The 17,824-nt window shown below is 40.6% G+C and overlaps 1 protein-coding gene across 4 annotated transcripts in view; it reads left to right on the forward strand.

Annotated features, from left to right (window-relative positions):
- itsn1 (intersectin 1 (SH3 domain protein)) overlaps window positions 1-17,824 on the forward strand; it is a 66,610-nt gene that overhangs the window by 40,434 nt on the left and 8,352 nt on the right. For 2 of the 4 annotated variants that reach the window (XM_072657796.1, XM_072657797.1), the window contains 16 exons: window positions 330-544; window positions 1,309-1,430; window positions 1,960-1,974; window positions 3,630-3,949; window positions 4,320-4,509; window positions 5,029-5,234; window positions 5,496-5,578; window positions 5,949-6,115; window positions 7,545-7,590; window positions 8,184-8,305; window positions 9,008-9,131; window positions 10,188-10,379; window positions 15,870-15,991; window positions 16,249-16,355; window positions 17,326-17,509; window positions 17,631-17,729. In XM_072657796.1, coding sequence (XP_072513897.1) covers window positions 330-544; window positions 1,309-1,430; window positions 1,960-1,974; window positions 3,630-3,949; window positions 4,320-4,509; window positions 5,029-5,234; window positions 5,496-5,578; window positions 5,949-6,115; window positions 7,545-7,590; window positions 8,184-8,305; window positions 9,008-9,131; window positions 10,188-10,379; window positions 15,870-15,991; window positions 16,249-16,355; window positions 17,326-17,509; window positions 17,631-17,729 — 2,314 coding nt within the window. Of the gene's footprint in view, window positions 1-329; window positions 545-1,308; window positions 1,431-1,959; window positions 1,975-3,629; window positions 3,950-4,319; window positions 4,510-5,028; window positions 5,235-5,495; window positions 5,579-5,948; window positions 6,116-7,544; window positions 7,591-8,183; window positions 8,306-9,007; window positions 9,132-10,187; window positions 10,380-11,157; window positions 14,479-15,869; window positions 15,992-16,248; window positions 16,356-17,325; window positions 17,510-17,630; window positions 17,730-17,824 lie in introns of those variants that run through there. The other 2 variants (XM_072657798.1, XM_072657799.1) reach the window with 2 other exon arrangements.

Below are 17,824 nucleotides of genomic sequence, written 5' to 3' on the forward strand. Positions count from 1 at the left end.
TCGAGCAACTGGTGATGGGAGTAACAGAATGGCGAAATGAGACCCGTTCTACTCATAATTGGCTATCTAGTCTTAGCTAGCAGGCTGAACACCACAACACAGACCGTGTTTCAACCAACTGAAGCTCAAATTGGCTGATCTAGCTTCAACCACATTTTAGGCACATTCATTCAAATGTGGTTGTGCTAACATTTTTAAATACTGCGGTACACTTTATTACCGTCCAAGCCTTGTGTGACATGTACGTTTGAACCCGAAAATGTTTGGTTTATGTCCCTGACCCGAGGACCACCACATGCAACCCTGCCTCATCTCCTTCTTCCTTTCAGACTGTTGGGCACTGATGATAGCGTGTCGCCGGCCTGGCGGGACTCGGTGCTGGGGAAAGCTCCCACGCCGCCCGCCACTCAGCCCTGGATGAGCCACATTAGTAAGGAGGAGAGCCAGAGCTCGAGAGGAGACGTACAGGACAAGCTCTCCAAACTGTTCATGCAGCAGCCTGAACCGGGCAAACTGCTGGGCCAGTCACCGTGGCCTGTAGGAGGTGAGGAGAAGACTGGGGAGGGGGGAGGGGGGTGAATGTGTGTGAAAGTGCCTGTAAGTGTGTAGCTTTTTGGATGGATGAAATGCTGTTTAAAACTATCCATAGCAATACTTACTGCTGCTCCCAAGTAAATTTAGTGTAAATATGCACAATATGTCCAAATGTTTGTGGACGCCATTTCTAATAAAATGCCTTCAGCTGCTTTAAGTTGCACGCATTGCTGATATAAATGTGCAAATGCACACACAGGTTATCTTACCCCTGTAGAGAAGCACTGCCAATTGAATACCACTCTCTCAAGCAGATAAACATGAACCTATTGACACCATGCCTAATGCCAGTTGTGGGCTAGAGAGGTATAAAGCCCTCTAGCTGCTTCACAGCTCAATGCTAATCCAGTACTTTTGGGATGAGGCAGGGTGGTGATGATCAAACATCCTGACCTCACTAACGTTTCTGTCGCTGAATGCAATCAAATCCTCACAGCAGTGCCCCAAAATGCAGTGCTCCCTGGACAGTAGAGACAGTTACTCCAACAAACTGTCTGTTCTCCTGTGTGTGTCTGATTAATCGCACTACCTGTATATCTATTGAGATCAGCAGATAGGAAGATAAATGAATATGACTTTATAAAATAGGACTCTATAAAAGTGCATATTGTATGACAATCGCTACATAAACATTTGTTAATAGATTACAATTTTTTTCATATGTGTATGTCTTCTTTTTTTTTTTTTTTTCTTTTTTTTTTTTTTTTTTTTTAGATAAGGTGCCCATGTCTGGCTTTAACCAGGATAAGGTAAGGGTGGTGTACTACAGAGCGCTTTACCCTTTTGAGGCCCGCAGCCATGATGAAATCACCATCCAGCCTGGAGACATAGTCGTGGTGAGCACTTATTCAAACCCAAGCTGTCTTAGCAGTGAACAGTGTATTGGTAGTCTTATTTGTGTGCGGTCAAGTCTACAAGCTGGCATACAAGCTTTTATCTTTCTCTCTTTTCCAATATGAGGGTTTATGTGAGGCTTTTGTGAAGTTTTATGAGCTAAACTGCAGAAACTTGGAGAGCAATTCTGGTATAGTTCTAGAAGACTTTTACTTAATTTTTATCTAAACGTCTTTTATAAAAACCTGATTTATATGAACGCTGATCTCACTGGTTTTGGCTGCTGTTTTCATTGTGTAGGAAAATGTGCCTGTCTGTGGCAGGTAGAGATTAGTTTTTTTGAAAAATCTTGAGTATTGCCATAGTCATTAGTTTGGTGTGTGTAGGATGCGTGATTGAGTTTTCAGCTGCATGTGTGTGTGTGTGTGTGTGTGTGTGTGTGTGTGTGTGTGTGTGTGTGTGTTGTTTGTGTTTGTCTTCAAGTATTAACCTTTGACCCATTTCTCCTACCTGTGCTCCCTCTTCTTGAAGGTGAAAGGGGAGTGGGTAAGTGCAGGTTGACGACTCTCCCCTCTCCACCCCTTCTCCACCAATGTCCACTGTTTGGTCACACTTTGCTCCTCAACACAGGGCAACTCCAACCATTACCTTCATATTATTTCATCAGTAATTACGCTTGTCCAGAGAAAACCTATAAAAAAAAAAAAGAAAAAAAAAGCTGCTGAAACCAGTGGTCTTCAACCCCAGCCCTGGTTTTACTCTGCTTTCAACATACCTGTACGGACAGTTGAATGAATCTTCCTTTTTTGTCTGCTTTCCATGATTTTGGCTGATCAATAACCCATGGCCTTGCTGTATGTACAGGGTGAGCATAGCTATTATGTATATCTACATAAGCTACAGATCAGGCAAAATCATAGAAAAGGAATTATTTAGCTTGAGTGGGTGAGTTGGAGCAGAGGATACATTCAAATGTGCAGGATTGTTTACTAGGGTTGAGAACTTGCGGCTAAAAGAAATTCAGAAATTTATTTGTATTGTATTATTATTATTCATTTTTCAAATGACAGTAAATTATACTTGTTAACGTCTTTAATAAGTACTTGGAAATATTTGTACTGTAGTAAAATATAATGAAAAAATAATAAAAAAATAACTTAAAATATCCTGACTCAGAAGTGTATATGTCATTTCTATGTAATGGGAATTTCTTGTTCCAAGGATAATGGTTTTCTTTAGGCAACGATTTGAGACCTGAAATCTGTCATATATGATGGTGAAAAGTGACCAGGTTTGATTAAGAGATACACTATATGGACAAAAGTATTGGGACACCTGCTGATTTCATTTTCCTCAGAAATCAAGGATATATAAAAAAAAAAAAAAAAAGAAAAGTATATCCTGCTGTCTACTGATCAGGAATGGCTTTTTACTTTCTATTTTGGAGCATTGCCATGAAGATTTTATTGCATTCAGCTACAGGAGTGTTAATGAGGTCAGGATATTGGATGATTACTACCCCACCTCATCCTAAAAGTATTGGATGGAACACCATCATTCCAGAGAACACAGCACAGCTTCACAGCTCAATACTGGGGGGCCTTATACCTCTCTAGTACATAAGTGGCATTTGACATGGGGCCAGACAAACTGTGCGTGTGCCTGTGCATTTGCACATCTGTGTCCACAACGGGTGCAACATAGAGTAGCTGAGTGCATTCATTAGAAGGGGTGTCCACAAACATTTGAACATATAGTGTATAATCATAGACATGCAAAACCCTTGTATCCTAGTTTTCACTTTTTTAACTCCTACGGTACATAGAATTGGATCATTTTACATTGACTTTCATTGAAATTTTCCTTCTCCTCTAAAGTTGCGATTTTGGAGATACAAGGTTTTTGCACGACAGTGACAATATATATTTTGTAAAGAATTCATCAGTATTCTTTTTTTCCCCTTGCTTTGGTTGTTGATGTGTTATCAATTTCAAGGCAATCCACTATTCAAAGTTTTCTTTTTACCACTACCATACATTGTACACATGTGTACCATGCATTGTGCTTTGGACAGCTTACTGTAGTGCGACCATGAACATTGCTCAAGATAAAGTCTGCATGCAGATAAAGTGGTTGGACTGTCATTGCTTATCTGATTTCACACCTTTTATAACCTCTTACCCTCTACCTGTTTCTCTCAGGTTGATGAGTCTCAGACAGGCGAGCCTGGATGGTTGGGAGGTGAAATAAAAGGAAAGACAGGCTGGTTTCCCGCCAACTATGCAGAGAAGATCCCCGAATCTGAAGTTCCTCTTAACCTGAGAGCCAGTGCCACCTCATGTTCAGCCTCTAAGCTGGTCTCTCGCATCACCCCCACCTCCTCCTCAACCACACCCACAGCTCTGCAAGCAGCCCCCACTGAGGCCGTATCAGTAGCCCCGCCCACTACAGCCACAGCTGCTCCAGGCCCCGCCTCCTCCTCCTCGTCTGCGTCTAGTAACTGGGCAGATTTCAGCACTACGTGAGTTCAAGCTGGTGTTCTTTAGGTGCAAAGCACTTTTGAGGTTTTGTTCCTCATTACTCATGTTTAGCTGCTGACAGATCATTTTTCTGTAAGTGAACAACTCCAAAGGTCACCTACAAATATTATTGTAGCATATGGAGCATTTGCATTTAGTCTACAATATTAGTGTAATGTGTTGATGATGAATATGTATTTAAAGTCATGTTCAAAAGCTAGGACACCCCCCGCAAACCTACAGATGAGTGGCAGATGCTGGCAGAACAATATGGTTACTGTAGAATAGTGGTTGATCCACTATTGTAATTGCGATTAATCTAAAGGCAGTACCATTTAAGGTACAGTATAACATTTGGGTCTGTTTTTTCAGATGGCCGACAAACTCAACAGTGGAAAAGCAAGATGCTGATGGCTGGGAGGCATGGCCGACTCAACCCACTCAGCCCACCCAGCCCCCACAGCCCTCGCTGTCTGTTCCCAGTGGAGGGCAGGGCCGACAACGCTCAGCATTTACCCCAGCGACCCTCTCTGGCTCCTCCCCATCACCTGTGCTTGGACAGGTAGGATTTGACATTAAGAATTATATAAAATAAAGAAGTCATCTGGTATGGCTGTTGTTTGTTTAATACTGACATTATGTGCATGAGTAAAGCTTTAAAGGTGCACGTATTTGTCACTGTACAGTGTACACTGTACAGCGAAATGTGTCCTCCGTATTTAACCCATCTGGTAGTGAACACACACTCACACACACACACGTGTTAGGGGCAGTGAGTACACACACACACCCAGAGCGGTAGGCAGCCAACTCCAGCGCCCAGGGAGCAGACAGGGCAAAGGGCCTTGCTCAAGGGCCCAACAGTGGCAGCTTGTGCAAGGCCCTTTACCCTCTCTGCTTTATAGGAGAAGGAAAATATAATGATTGTTAATGGTCCATTATTTCAGCTCCCTGGCATTGATGTTTGTAATTGATGTTACATTAAAGCAATCATGAAATCATGGCTTTGTTGTTGTGGTTCTGCGTGGAGTATCCAGATGTACACCCTCACTGCCATCATCTGTCTTTCCTTCTATTTCAGGGGGAGAAGGTGGAAGGGCTGCAAGCTCAGGCTCTGTACCCATGGCGAGCGAAGAAGGACAACCACCTGAACTTCAACAAGAACGATGTGATCACAGTACTGGAGCAGCAGGACATGTGGTGGTTCGGCGAGGTGCAGGGCCAGAGAGGCTGGTTCCCCAAATCCTATGTCAAGCTAATTTCTGGGCCTGTGCGCAAGTCCATGAGGTGAGGGAGGGTTAGGTTGCAGTATGATTTTAAGTTCTCAGTATTTGTGATTAGAACTGGATGTATGTTCATCTAGTGTCGAGCAACTGAGAGCAGAACTACAGCTCATTTTGGCTAAAATCGAGTGGTTGTGGAAATTGATATTTGAGTGGGGACGTGGACAAATAAGGATGCAAATACAGGAAAGATAAAGCAGTAGAATGTAGTAGCAAACGAGCGGATAGAAGCCTATGTCCTAATGTGTGCTGTGTTTTGTTTCAGTATTGAGTCAGGGTCCTCTGATAGCCCTCCCAGTATGAAGAGACCCAGCCCTTCCCCTAACAAACCCATGGACCTTGGTGAAGGTAAGAATATTACACAGCCGAGCAAAGACACGGTACAGAGGTGCTCCACACTTTTCTTCCATTGCTCTTTCTCACTCATCACCCTGATGTTGCCAGTGCTAAATAAATCTTCTAACACTTGGACCTGATACTACAACTCAAACCACAGTGATGCCCTCACATTGAACAAAAATCGATGAGTAAGAACTCCAGGCTGACTCATGCTGTCAGTCTACAGAACTAGAGCCTCCCCTGCCTTCTTTTAGATCATTATTAAGTCTTTAATGTATTGAGTTGAAGAAAGCAAACCCTCTTTGGTTTCTAGAATAGTTGAAGATGTTGAAGAAATCTTATGTAATCTGGTCTTCTGTCTGTCTTTTTGTGCCTTCAGAGTACATTGCCATGTATACGTATGAAAGCAATGAGCAGGGCGACCTGACCTTTCAGCAAGGTGATGTCATCACAGTGTTGAAGAAAGAGGGCGACTGGTGGACTGGCACAGTGGCTGGCAAAACCGGAGTCTTTCCTTCCAACTATGTCAAGCCCAAGGATTCTGAGGTAAGACTTGCCTCTCTAGAATGCTCAAGCACAAGGCTTTGTACAACTTTAATAGTTTAGTAGTAAAGGAACAGTTTGACCAGATGCAGTCAGTCACCCAGGACATGTTTGTCATATCTGCTTTAAAAAATATAATGAAAAATATTTACTAATTAAATGTTTTAATACAAACAAATACATTGTCCTCATGTTACACATTACAATTAAACAAACAGTGGTTGTCAGTTAATCAATTTATTTCAATCCAGCACTGTAAATAACATTTTGGAGGATGTTTTGATTCCAGTTGTTGCATAATATTATGAAGAAAACAGAACTAGTCCACTTTCTTCTATCACCTCTGCATTTAACTCAGATGTTGTGATGACATTTCCAAAAACAGTTGCCCACAATTTGCCTTACACTGATTCCTTGACTGGTCGTAGTGCTTACATTTTAGGTACCTTTTTTCTCCAGCTACCATCAAAAAAATCTACCAGGATATAACCTTACGTCCCCTGATTATGCTGACCATCAGCTATTTTTCAAAGTCACACAGCTGCTTCATTGCAAAGGTTTAGATGCCAGCATCTGTGTAACTCTAACTGAAAATACTGGCAAATAGCAAAAAATATAAGAAATTAGGAGTGTCGCAGTGCATCCTATTATTGTGAAATTGCAATGCTAAAACATGACAGGGGGTGCATCATAAAGGATTTGACAACAAAGTTCAAATAACTACCCCACTCAACCAGGTTCTTGTGCTGTCCACACTCAATGTGAACACAATGTTTTCAGCTCTCAGCTCTAGTCTTATTAGATTATGGAATAGCATAAATACAGTCTTAATTTTTTTTGTTCCCAAATATCATGAGAATATTAAATATTGAAACCAGTATTGTGAATTGAACTGAATTGTGGACTAAAAGGGTTCATACCCCTTATAAGAAATTTCAATTAAAAATTTAGGCCAAATACAGTAAAATTGCTTTTTGAAAACCAGTTCATAAGCCAAGATGTGGTTAATGGTTGGCTACTTAGTATTGAATCCAAAGCATGTCATTTAACCCTAACGATATAAGCCTAGTTAACCTAACCTATGTCTTGCATGCTCTCAGCATTGCTCAGCAGACAGTATAACAAGGGTGTAATACCTTTATTTATGTTTTTGATAAAATTACCCCTACCTAGGAGTATTTTCGAATATATCTGCTGAACATATGTACCAAATTTGGAGATTGCCAGACCTACTAGTCTGAATAATTACAAGCCATTCACACATCTCCGGTTAAGACCTTGTGGGAGGTAGAACTAGGGGTGGAGATTTCAGACACTGTGTGGGACACTTATATGGAAGGTATAAATACATGTTCTCTCAGCACTCTCCAAACATTTTGTGGTGACCTAGTAATAGCTAAGTAAAGCCTCTGTCTCTTATGTCTTCTTTCAGGGTCTGGGGCCTGCTGGAAAAACCGGAAGTCTGGGAAAGAAACCAGGTGAGTGGCTCACAGGCAGAAGGTTCAAGAACAGTGTGTTTGTTTCTTCAGTTTTCAGTGAAACAGAATGCTTTCAAACATGCCCTTCTACCCTTATATATTAATATATAATAACTAGCACACTGATTGGCTCTTTTTTTTTTATCCATAAACAGATGCCATGTTCAGCGTTGCAACTCCCATTCATATTTCAAAAATCACACCAGTCCCCTTAACATTACATAAAGCGTGGAATGTGGCCACTTAACCTAAAGGTGTTTGCCACATAAATTAAATAATAGCACAATTACAAACAGTAGACCTAAAGCAGTAAGCGTTTACAAGCCTAAACAAGTGCATTTCAGTCTGAATTTTAGAATCCTGAACACGCTAGCACTAGTATCCTGAAAACATTTTTCTAGAACAAAAAGTTGTTCTAGTGTTAATGCGAAACATCTCACATCAGAATCTGAGCTGTATGTGAAAAAGTTTGCAGTAAACCTCCCTCAGCTAAGTGAAAAGGTCTAGACAAGTTATCTCACTTTGACCTACTGAAATGTTCTTATTGTCACCTTTGCTTTGCACCCCTCTGTACTCTCCTTCTCCTTGTTCAGAGATTGCCCAGGTGATTGCCCCCTACACGGCCACAGGGGCAGAGCAGCTGACCTTGGCACCCGGCCAGCTTATCCTCATCCGCAAGAAGAACCCTGGGGGATGGTGGGAAGGAGAACTGCAGGTCCGGCACACTCTCTTAAAAACTTTCTGTTCTCTCTGCTCGTGTTTCAAATTGTTTGTTTGAGTCTATGTTCGTGAGTGTCCAGCCACGTTCTGATAAAACACTCATTTCACCCACTTAGCTCAGGGTGGAAGCTTGGAAAAGGACAGAATGAGTAGTCCAATTGATTCTACCATTCTGACCTTTAGAAACATTAACAAACATACACGGGCAGAATGCGCAGTAGGCACACTGCTCTGATTCATTTCACTGTTTTGACCTTTATAAATATTAGCTGTTGATGAATCATATAAACGGTGGGTAAGCTTAGAATAACAGATGTGGTTTTATTCAGTTAGAATTTGTTTTGGCCGGGGTATTTGTGCTTTAATAAATCGTGAGGGGAAATTTATGCTGCATCTGGGAATATTAGAATATTAGGTGTTTTGCTAAGCTGGCAATGTCTTTCCATGTAGTCACTGAATAAGCTAACCAAACTGTTTGAATTATATACCCCTTTGCTGTATATTGAATTAATAGTGGTGTGTTTTAGTCCAGGTTAATCAGATATGCTTTTGGACAATTGGGTGTTTATTGTACAGGCTGCTCTAAAGAGTACTATAGAAGAAATATGATGACTGCTCTTCCTGAAATGGACTTGAATTAGATTTACTTGAGATTCTGATTGTTGTCTCCTTTTGTTTGTTTGTTTTTTAAATGTAGGCGAGGGGAAAGAAACGTCAGATTGGTTGGTTTCCAGCCAACTATGTGAAACTGTTAAGCCCTAGCACCAGTAAAACCACGCCTACTGAGCCAACTCCGCCCAAATTGCCAACACCTAACGCAGGTATGATCAATTAATAACCTTCTGAAGCCTACATGTTCTGTGTGTGAGCCTTTTTGACAGTTTTCTGGCAGTGGTTCTTTACATTCTCACATTTTCATAATTAGTGGACCAATACAAATGCTCCAAAATTACTTAATTACTATAATCCAAAAAAAAAATCATTGATAGTTTTTTCCTTTTCGCGTAAAGTTGCAATTTTGAACACATGAGGATTTGTTTGTTTGTTTTGTTACTATATCTACCAGTCAGTAATAAAATTAACATCATCTCCTTGTTTCTATACTTTGTCCATTATATCACCTCTACTTACCATATAGGAGCAGTTTCTAGTTCTATAATGGCAGACTGTAGTCTGTCTGTTTCTAAGCCTCCTTTCGCCCTCTGCTTCAATGGCCAGGACCTCACAGGGCCACCACAGAGCAGGTTGTGTTTGGCTGGTAGATCATTCTCAGCACCGCAGTGACTCTGCCATGGTAGTGGCTCAGTCCACTCATTTTATAAGGCTCTCCCAACTATTTGGTCCACCTTGTAGATGTATAGTCAAAGATAGAAGCTCATCTGTTGCTGCACTGATTCTGACATCCTCTAGTCCTTCATCAGTGGTTACGGGATGCTGCCCACAGGACGCTGTTGGCTGGATATTTCTGGTTGGTGGACTGTTCTCAGTCCAGCAGTTACGTTGAGGTGTTTAAACACTCCAGCAGCACTGCTGTATCTGATTCACTTGACCAGCACAACACACACTACTAACACACCGTCACCATGTCAGTGTCACTGTTGTGCTGAGTGACCCACCACTCAAATAAAAAAACAAAATAGTGTAGAAACAAGGAGAAAAGCAATCATTTACATAAATCAGTTTTAATGACAGCGGTTGGTGGAACAATATTGGACAAGCACACCACGCAACACCAGTAAAAGTGTGGGCAAGGTTCCCATAATTAGTGTAATACAGCCTGATTGAATGAACTGTAACTGAAACCAGTTGTATTACAGCAGGAACTGTCATAAGTATTGAGTAGCTTTGTGTAATGTGGAACCGTTGTGTGTGTCCAGTGTGCCAGGTGATTGGCATGTACGACTACGTGGCTCAGAACGATGATGAGCTACCCTTTGGGAAGGGGCAGATCATTAATGTGCTGAGCAGGGAGGACCCTGACTGGTGGAAGGGCGAACTAAACGGTTCTGTTGGCCTTTTCCCCTCAAACTACGTCAAACTGACCACCGACACAGACCCCAGCCAGCAATGTGAGTATAGAAAAAACACACTCTTCCTCTTGTTGTATTGTTACTTTTGATTTTCCTCTCTCTCTCTCTTTCCCTTTCTCTTTCTTTCTCTGTCACACACACTAATTCTCTCTATCCTGCCCACTGTAAGCACTGACAACTTGCTAATGTGGGACTTTTTCGGGAGACATGTTGAATGTTTCCTACAGTGCAAAACGAATAACAAGCAAACCATCCGTAGGATCCAATTCTAGATCATTACGGACATAATTCCTACCTTTTCAAAGGTAATGCCAAAGCTGTTAACCGTGTATTAGGATTGACTCCATTAACTGAATTATGCAGATCTAGTGACGTCTTTTAATAGAGAGCTGTTTTAAGTGTCCAGTGACCAATCGGTGACCGATTCCTCTCCCCTGACCACACTAACACTGCCCCTCCCTCTTGTTTTGTATAGCCTGTGTAGTGTAGTTTCTCTCTATCTCTATATCTCTCTCTGTCTTTTCTGTCTCTCTCTCTCTCTCTCTCTCTCTCTCTCTCTCTCTCTCTCTCTCTTTTCACGCCTGCATGCTAGTGTTGTTGTCGTGTCGTCTTGTGAGACATGTCCTCCCGAGTTCATTCTAGTCGTCCTAGCTTGTAAATCTTGCACATTGTGGGTATCTTTTTTTTTTTTTTTTTTTTTTTTTTTTTTTCTTCCTTTTTTTTGTTATTTTCTTTTTTTAAGAAACCTGCTTTCCTTTCTCTGTTTTAGTTTTTTACTCCGTTTTTTTGCTTATGTGCTGTGTTTTCCTCTTTCTAGGACTCTTATGTTGCCCATATCCCACTCAGCCTTGAAAGTCCTCAAAGCGACCCACTATCCCCTATACACTGCCCAGCGGGATGATGGGAGATGGAACCCCCCCACATTGGTCATGTGACTGCCCCCCCAGCTGGCTTTGTGGCCAGAAGAGACGAATACCGAATACTGCAGAAAGAGCAGTCGTTAACCTCAGTATTCAAAAACATAGACGCACGCAAAAAAACAAAACAAAACAAAAACAACAAATTGCCAAGCAGCATTCTCTGCATTAAAGAAATTTACAAAAAGAAGAATGCTTAATTTTTAAACAAATCATTCTCTTGTTTTGTTAATTGAATAAATTAACAACTTTACGTTGATTTCTATATATATAAATATATAAATGAAGTATAACCAAATATGAAATATGCTGGATAGTGGGTCCTTTTGTGGCTTTCTGTGATTCTGTATCTGTAGCCTCGCTAAATGCAATTCAAATCAGAAAAAAAAACCAAACAAATAAAAATGGCCGCTTTCCAACTGGTAAAGCAAAGCAGTTTCCATTAAACTTTAAGCTCCGCCCCACTTGACTCTTGACTAATGCCTGCCTTTTGCTCCTTCCAAGACCCACCCCACCCCCTCCTGACCCCTCATTTGGACCCACAGCACCACAGAAAGACCCACTATTCATGCCCCGTGACTTTCACGGAGCCTGATATACTACATATGTGTCATAACTGACCTGTATCCTAGTGTCATACAAACTCAAGTGGGGTTAGGGCACAGTGTTGTCCATAACATATCCGACTGGTTCTATATGTATATGTTTTTTTTCTCTATATATACTTGAGATGTACATTTCTTTTCTTCCTCACTCTTAAAAGTAAAGGTGCCCAAAAGGTTGGGTTATGTGGGTCAGTTCCATTGAAGCACTGCTTTCCCTAAATAATCTAATCTAGTTTTCTAAAGTGAGAATCATTAATGGAAAGATTCTTCTGGGAGCTCAGCTGGTTATTGTGATGTCCCTCCTAAGAACCCCGTTTGGCACCTTTATTTTTTTAAAGAGTGCTTAGACCTTTCCATGTCCAGGGGGAGATTTCACAAGAAAGTAAAGCTGGAGAACCTGAGCAGAACATGCGCCATTATTTACCTCTTCTCTTACTGGATAGGCTTGTTTTTTGGCTTAGGTTAGCTACACTCTTCAAAAATAAAGCTGCTTCAGATAGCATGTTTGTAAAAGAGATATGTGAGTGTGAAGAACCCTTTAAAGGTTGAAAGAACTTTCATTTCTTTCGTGTCTCAAATTCTTCACACTCATACCGTTGCATCTCTGTTGCAAGCATGGTCCTTCACAGACCCAAAGGTGGTTCTTCTGTGGCAGCTTTTAAAGCACCAAGTGTAGCTCACATTGTGAAATAACCCCCTATACACACATACACAACCTGAGGTTAAAAATGGACAAAACTCATGTTTGGTTGGTCCCCCATGGTCGGATATGTTCGGACCTCCTGTAGAGTGCTGTTGTGTGTCTTGTAGATCACCCCTCCTCCACCCTTCTAGAACACCCAGGTGCTGTCAGTCATTTTGATGGGCAGGATGGGACCTCTCCATTCATCCAATCACATGCCTCTGTGTTGATGTTAGTCACATGTTCATACCAAAACATTGGATGAATAGGTTTGTGTTTGTGTGCTTGCCGGTCTTGTTTTGTTTATTGTCTGTTTGTTTGTTCGTTTGATGTTTTGTTTTTGTTTTTTTTTCTTCATTCGTTCTGTAGTGTTTGTGTGACAGGGTTGAGAAAAAAGGTGTTGCAAACCAAATACTGCACAACTGCCACTTAGGGGAAATGGTACAGCAATGGAGAGTGTACACATATGTATAGAAACACACACACACTTTATGTTGGAATTGGTGCACATGTAAAGACTGCAGTCTCCCATGCAACATGGGTAAACCCTAGAGGATTGGAAATGTTTAGTTTCTTGTACAATTGTGTTGCTTTTTGGTTTTGTTTTTTTGTTGTTTTTTTCCCTCTTCTTCCCAACTCTCCTCTCAGTGTAGCTCAAATAGATGTTTTGCATCTACAGTTTCTCAACATACGTTTTGCTTTCTCTCTCCAATGATTTTCAAGTTGTATCTGAAGCTGTTTGTGGTCTGATGTGGAGAATACTGTGTGTCAAGTTGCTTACAACAGCTGCTTTATATTTTTATAACAATCAGAAAATTGTAATTCATAGTGTTTTAAGCACACACAGCCGAATGCGCATTCCCTATCTGAACAAAAACAGAGTGGACAGGCAGAATCGATTGGGGGGACCTCACCAATCGGACAGATATTATGTATTAAATGGACATGTGGCGCCTTTGCGTTTCGAGCCCTACCCCCACCCAACCCCCTTAAAAACTTTACAAACCTTACTTGGACAAAAAGGCCTATTGAACAAATATGATATAAAGTACTAGATCCAAGCATAATTATCGCTAATCACAAATGCTTATGAATTAAAAAGGAAATGTTTACAACTGCAAAACGACAGACTGTGGTATATTCTTTTTTTTTTTTTTTTACCGACAGGAATTAGAAACCAGGTCCTCAGACTTGTAATCGGTTGTTGTTTGAGGGTTTTTTTTTGTTTGTTTGTTTTTTTCTGCCTGTTAGGAAAAGCATGACATTAATTTATGCTTAAACTTGTTGTACTGGTGGTACCATATCGTCTATGATTTTAATGCTCGTTTTTATATCACATAACAGTATTGTAATTTTAATTGTTCTTTAAAAAAAAAAAAATACAACAAAACCCGTGCTTTCATCTTCTTTTTTTTTTTTTTCCTCCCCTCTCTTTTTTTGTTTCTTTTTTTTTTAAACCGTCTTCTTTAATTACCGTTTGTGGTTCCTTATTGGTTCCACAGTGTAAAAGTATTGGGATGTGCTGCTTATAATAGAAAGGCCTGTTGGACTATCCATGTCCATCAAGTCCTGGATCTAATGGGAGGGCTTTTATTTTCCCCCTTTTTTATTTTTGTAGTACACTATAAATTCCTTGTTCTGTTCTGGAAGCGCAGCAGAACTTAAAGGCTTCTTGTTCAGTTTTAACATCTGTGATACTGTATATGAACATGCTTTCTTTTTGTTTTGTTTTTTGTTTTTTTTGTTTTTTATCAAGAAATCCAAAATGTTAACCATTGCACTCAGTTAATGCAGCATTTTATCAAACAAAACAAAATGAATGTACAAAAGGACAAAAAAAATCATATACCACAGATCCTTAGCTTTAATAAAAGTGTCATGCTATCTTTATAGAAAATGACATGTAACCATTAAAGATCTTCATGACAATGGTGGATGTGTGTACATTTCTTCATTGTACTTACACTTGGTGCTTCTCTACTGAAGGTAGTTTTAAAAAATATGTTTAAATATGTCAATCTTCTTCTTTTATAAGAAGTATGCTTTGTTGTATGTCATGTATGTGTTCTATGCCTTTTTTTGTTCCGGATCGGTTATCAGTCATGTAAAATCACATGTAAGGTACTGATACAGTAACGGTTCAGGAGATACAACAGATGTGAATAGCAGGGTAAGAATTTTGACAACTACAGGGTTGTCCAGGGTTGTCCACAGAGGCCTGGTGTGGTTTTAGGTTTTCATTACGACCAAGGAAGAGAACGACACATAACCAACCAAAGTGTTTAACCTTCCTCTTATGTTGTGGGTCAAATTGACCTGTTTTCAAAGGTTGAAAATATATGAAGTATAAAATATTTTTGGAGCGTTTCTGCTGGGCTTGATTGGTGTAGTGAACACGTAAGTGCACAATGACTACTTTAATGTGTTTTATATTCTGTACGGTATGTATGTTTATTACACACATACAGTCAAGTTGTTCCAGTAGTGACAGCAGAGGCTTCAAAGGCTGAAATCTAAAAGTTAGAGCAAAAGTAATTGATTACTAATGATTTTTCTGGTAGTGTTGTTGTGTTACAATGCATGTTTTTCATTGGACAACAATGGCATATGTGTATTTATATATGTGTGTAAAAAAAAAATCTATATATAAAAAAAAAAATCTATATATATATATGTAATTAATTAGCAGAGGATGTTTATGGAGAAAAATATTCTTTTTAACACTGGTCAGCTTGACCTTGTAACGTTTTTGCAGAAGGGTTAAGACTCTGACAAGTGCAACTAGTGGAATCAGGTCTGTCAGCTTGTCCAGAACAAAAACTCACTGCACCAGGCTTTCTTGGATAAGATTTGACACCCCTGGCCTATGCTCTTAAAAATAAAGGAGCTACAAAGGGTTGTTTGAGAAATGCCATAGAGGAACCACTTTCGATTCCTTAAGAAATCATTTTACAAACCTAAATTGATAAATATGTAAAGACCCCTTACACCAATTGAAATGTTCATCTTTTTAATGGAACTACAAGTGGTCTTTAATAGCATTGCACAAAGGACACTTTGTAACACTTTTATTTTTAGGAGTTGGTTGTTTCCTCTACAGGTATTGAAGACTTTGTACATGACATAGAGCGCTGTATCTGCCCTGTCATTTACAGACCAATAGATATGATCTGTTCATTACAGATTTTATTTTTACTTTTTTGGAGATAAAATATTGGAGACAATACTGCATGTTGTATTCATACCAACATCATATCAATGTATTCTCATAAATCAAAAGGTTTATGAAAGGAGATGAAAGCAATGACCTGTGCCCTGCTTACAGGGTGTGCTGACCTCCACCTCCTGGACATGTTGACCCCAATGGAGAGGAAGCGTCAAGGCTACATTCATGAGCTCATAATTACAGAGGAGAATTATGTCAACGACCTGCAGTTGGTCACTGAGGTAAGCTCACAGTATGGGATTTTTGAGGAAACAGCGACTCCAAAAGTTGAGGGAGGAAGATCAAGCCTAAATCTAGACTGAAAAGAATTGACTGAGGTGGAGCTTCATCTGCACTGATCTAGTTGAGTCTGAGGATTAATCCCCATTTTCACAGAATTAGTGAATCTGGAAAGCTGTGCATGAGATCAGCAACTGAACTCATGCCAGTGTAGACCTATAGGATAAAACGCAGAAGGTTTTTCATCTGTCTCTTTCAGACCTTCCAGAAGCCTCTGCTGGAGTCAGAGCTGCTGACGGAGAAGGAGGTGGCCATGATCTTCGTCAACTGGAAGGAGCTCATTATGTGCAACATTAAATTGCTCAAGTATGACCCCCCTACTGTTTCATCCTATGTTTTTAAACCTTCGTCAGTGTTACTTATTTTTTTTAAATAAATGAGACAGTTTCCGTATTGGTATGATTGCCAAAGAGACCCATCATTGTTAATGGAGAATCATGGATCCCATGTTTTACAGCCTCCGAGAATTAGTCAGAATCAGCAAGGAACCTTTTAGTGGTTGCATGAGTTAGTGCTGGCCTTAGTGCTGGCCTAAGGTAAACTTGAGGTTTTACGCAGTCTCTTCTGAAAGCTTTGGAACGGCAAGGTCAATTATTTTGTGTTGCCCAGGATTTCCCTGTTAGATTGAAGGGTTAAACAACTAATAGCTCTGAATGTATGCTCTTGGTTTAAACCCTCCAGACATACTACTGATCCATAAGCCTGAAAAGTTCTGTTTTTGTGTTTCACTACACCACAAAGTGGAATTCCAAAACTTCTGTGGAGCAATTAAACAAAAACTGGAACTTTTTGAGTATGATTGGATTAGCAGTATGTCTGGAGAAGAAAGCATGAAGCATATGCTTATAAGAACACCCTGCCTACAAGAGGATCAATAATTTTGAGCAACAACTGATACCAGCATTGTGTACACAGTGACCTTTTATGGTGTAGACAGTCATTTCATATTTAGCCACAGACTTTATGTTAAGCAGTTTCTGCTCGACATCTCTCCATTTAAGTCAACAAGGAGGCACTGGCAGGAACCACGTGACCACCTGTGCCTTAGGGTGTTGACCTAGCCTGAGTTTTTGCTTTTCTTACCCAGGTGAACCCGATTTACACGGTTCATCCCAGGTCTGTATTGAATCATGGGAACCATGTGACTGCATTTTTGCCTTTCTTCCAGGATTGTGGCCGCTGATCAGCTTTTGCTTTGCACCTTCTTTCAGAGCCTATCATGTTTTGTTCCAGAGATTACTGTAGTTCAGTCTTGAAATCCTTGTCTTTCCTGCAGGGCATTGCGGGTGAGGAAGAAGATGTCTGGGGAGCGTATGCCGGTGAAGATGATCGGGGATATTCTGACCGCACAGCTGCCCCACATGCAGCCTTATATTCGCTTCTGCAGCTGCCAGCTCAATGGTGCCACCCTCATCCAGCAGAAGACTGATGAGGTGCCCGACTTCAAAGACTTTGTCAAGGTAACAGGAGGCACTGCAGTGGTGATTGATGTTGGAATTGGAATGGAATGGTACCTTTGCTTGTATTTTGGGGTTGATGTCAGTACTGCAAGGTTCAAGGTGTCGTGTATGTGTGTTACAGAGGTTGGCCATGGATCCCCGCTGTAAAGGAATGCCTCTCTCCAGCTTCCTGCTCAAACCCATGCAAAGGGTCACACGCTACCCCCTTATCATCAAAAATGTACGTACACACACATTCCACCCTCTTATCATTATGTCACAGTTAAATGAGTAGTTGGGTGAAAATCCAAATTGTCATGATTCATCTCTGACCCC

This window comes from Salminus brasiliensis, chromosome 15, assembly GCF_030463535.1.
Source record: "Salminus brasiliensis chromosome 15, fSalBra1.hap2, whole genome shotgun sequence".
In the NCBI taxonomy this organism is placed as follows: Eukaryota; Metazoa; Chordata; class Actinopteri; order Characiformes; family Bryconidae; genus Salminus; species Salminus brasiliensis.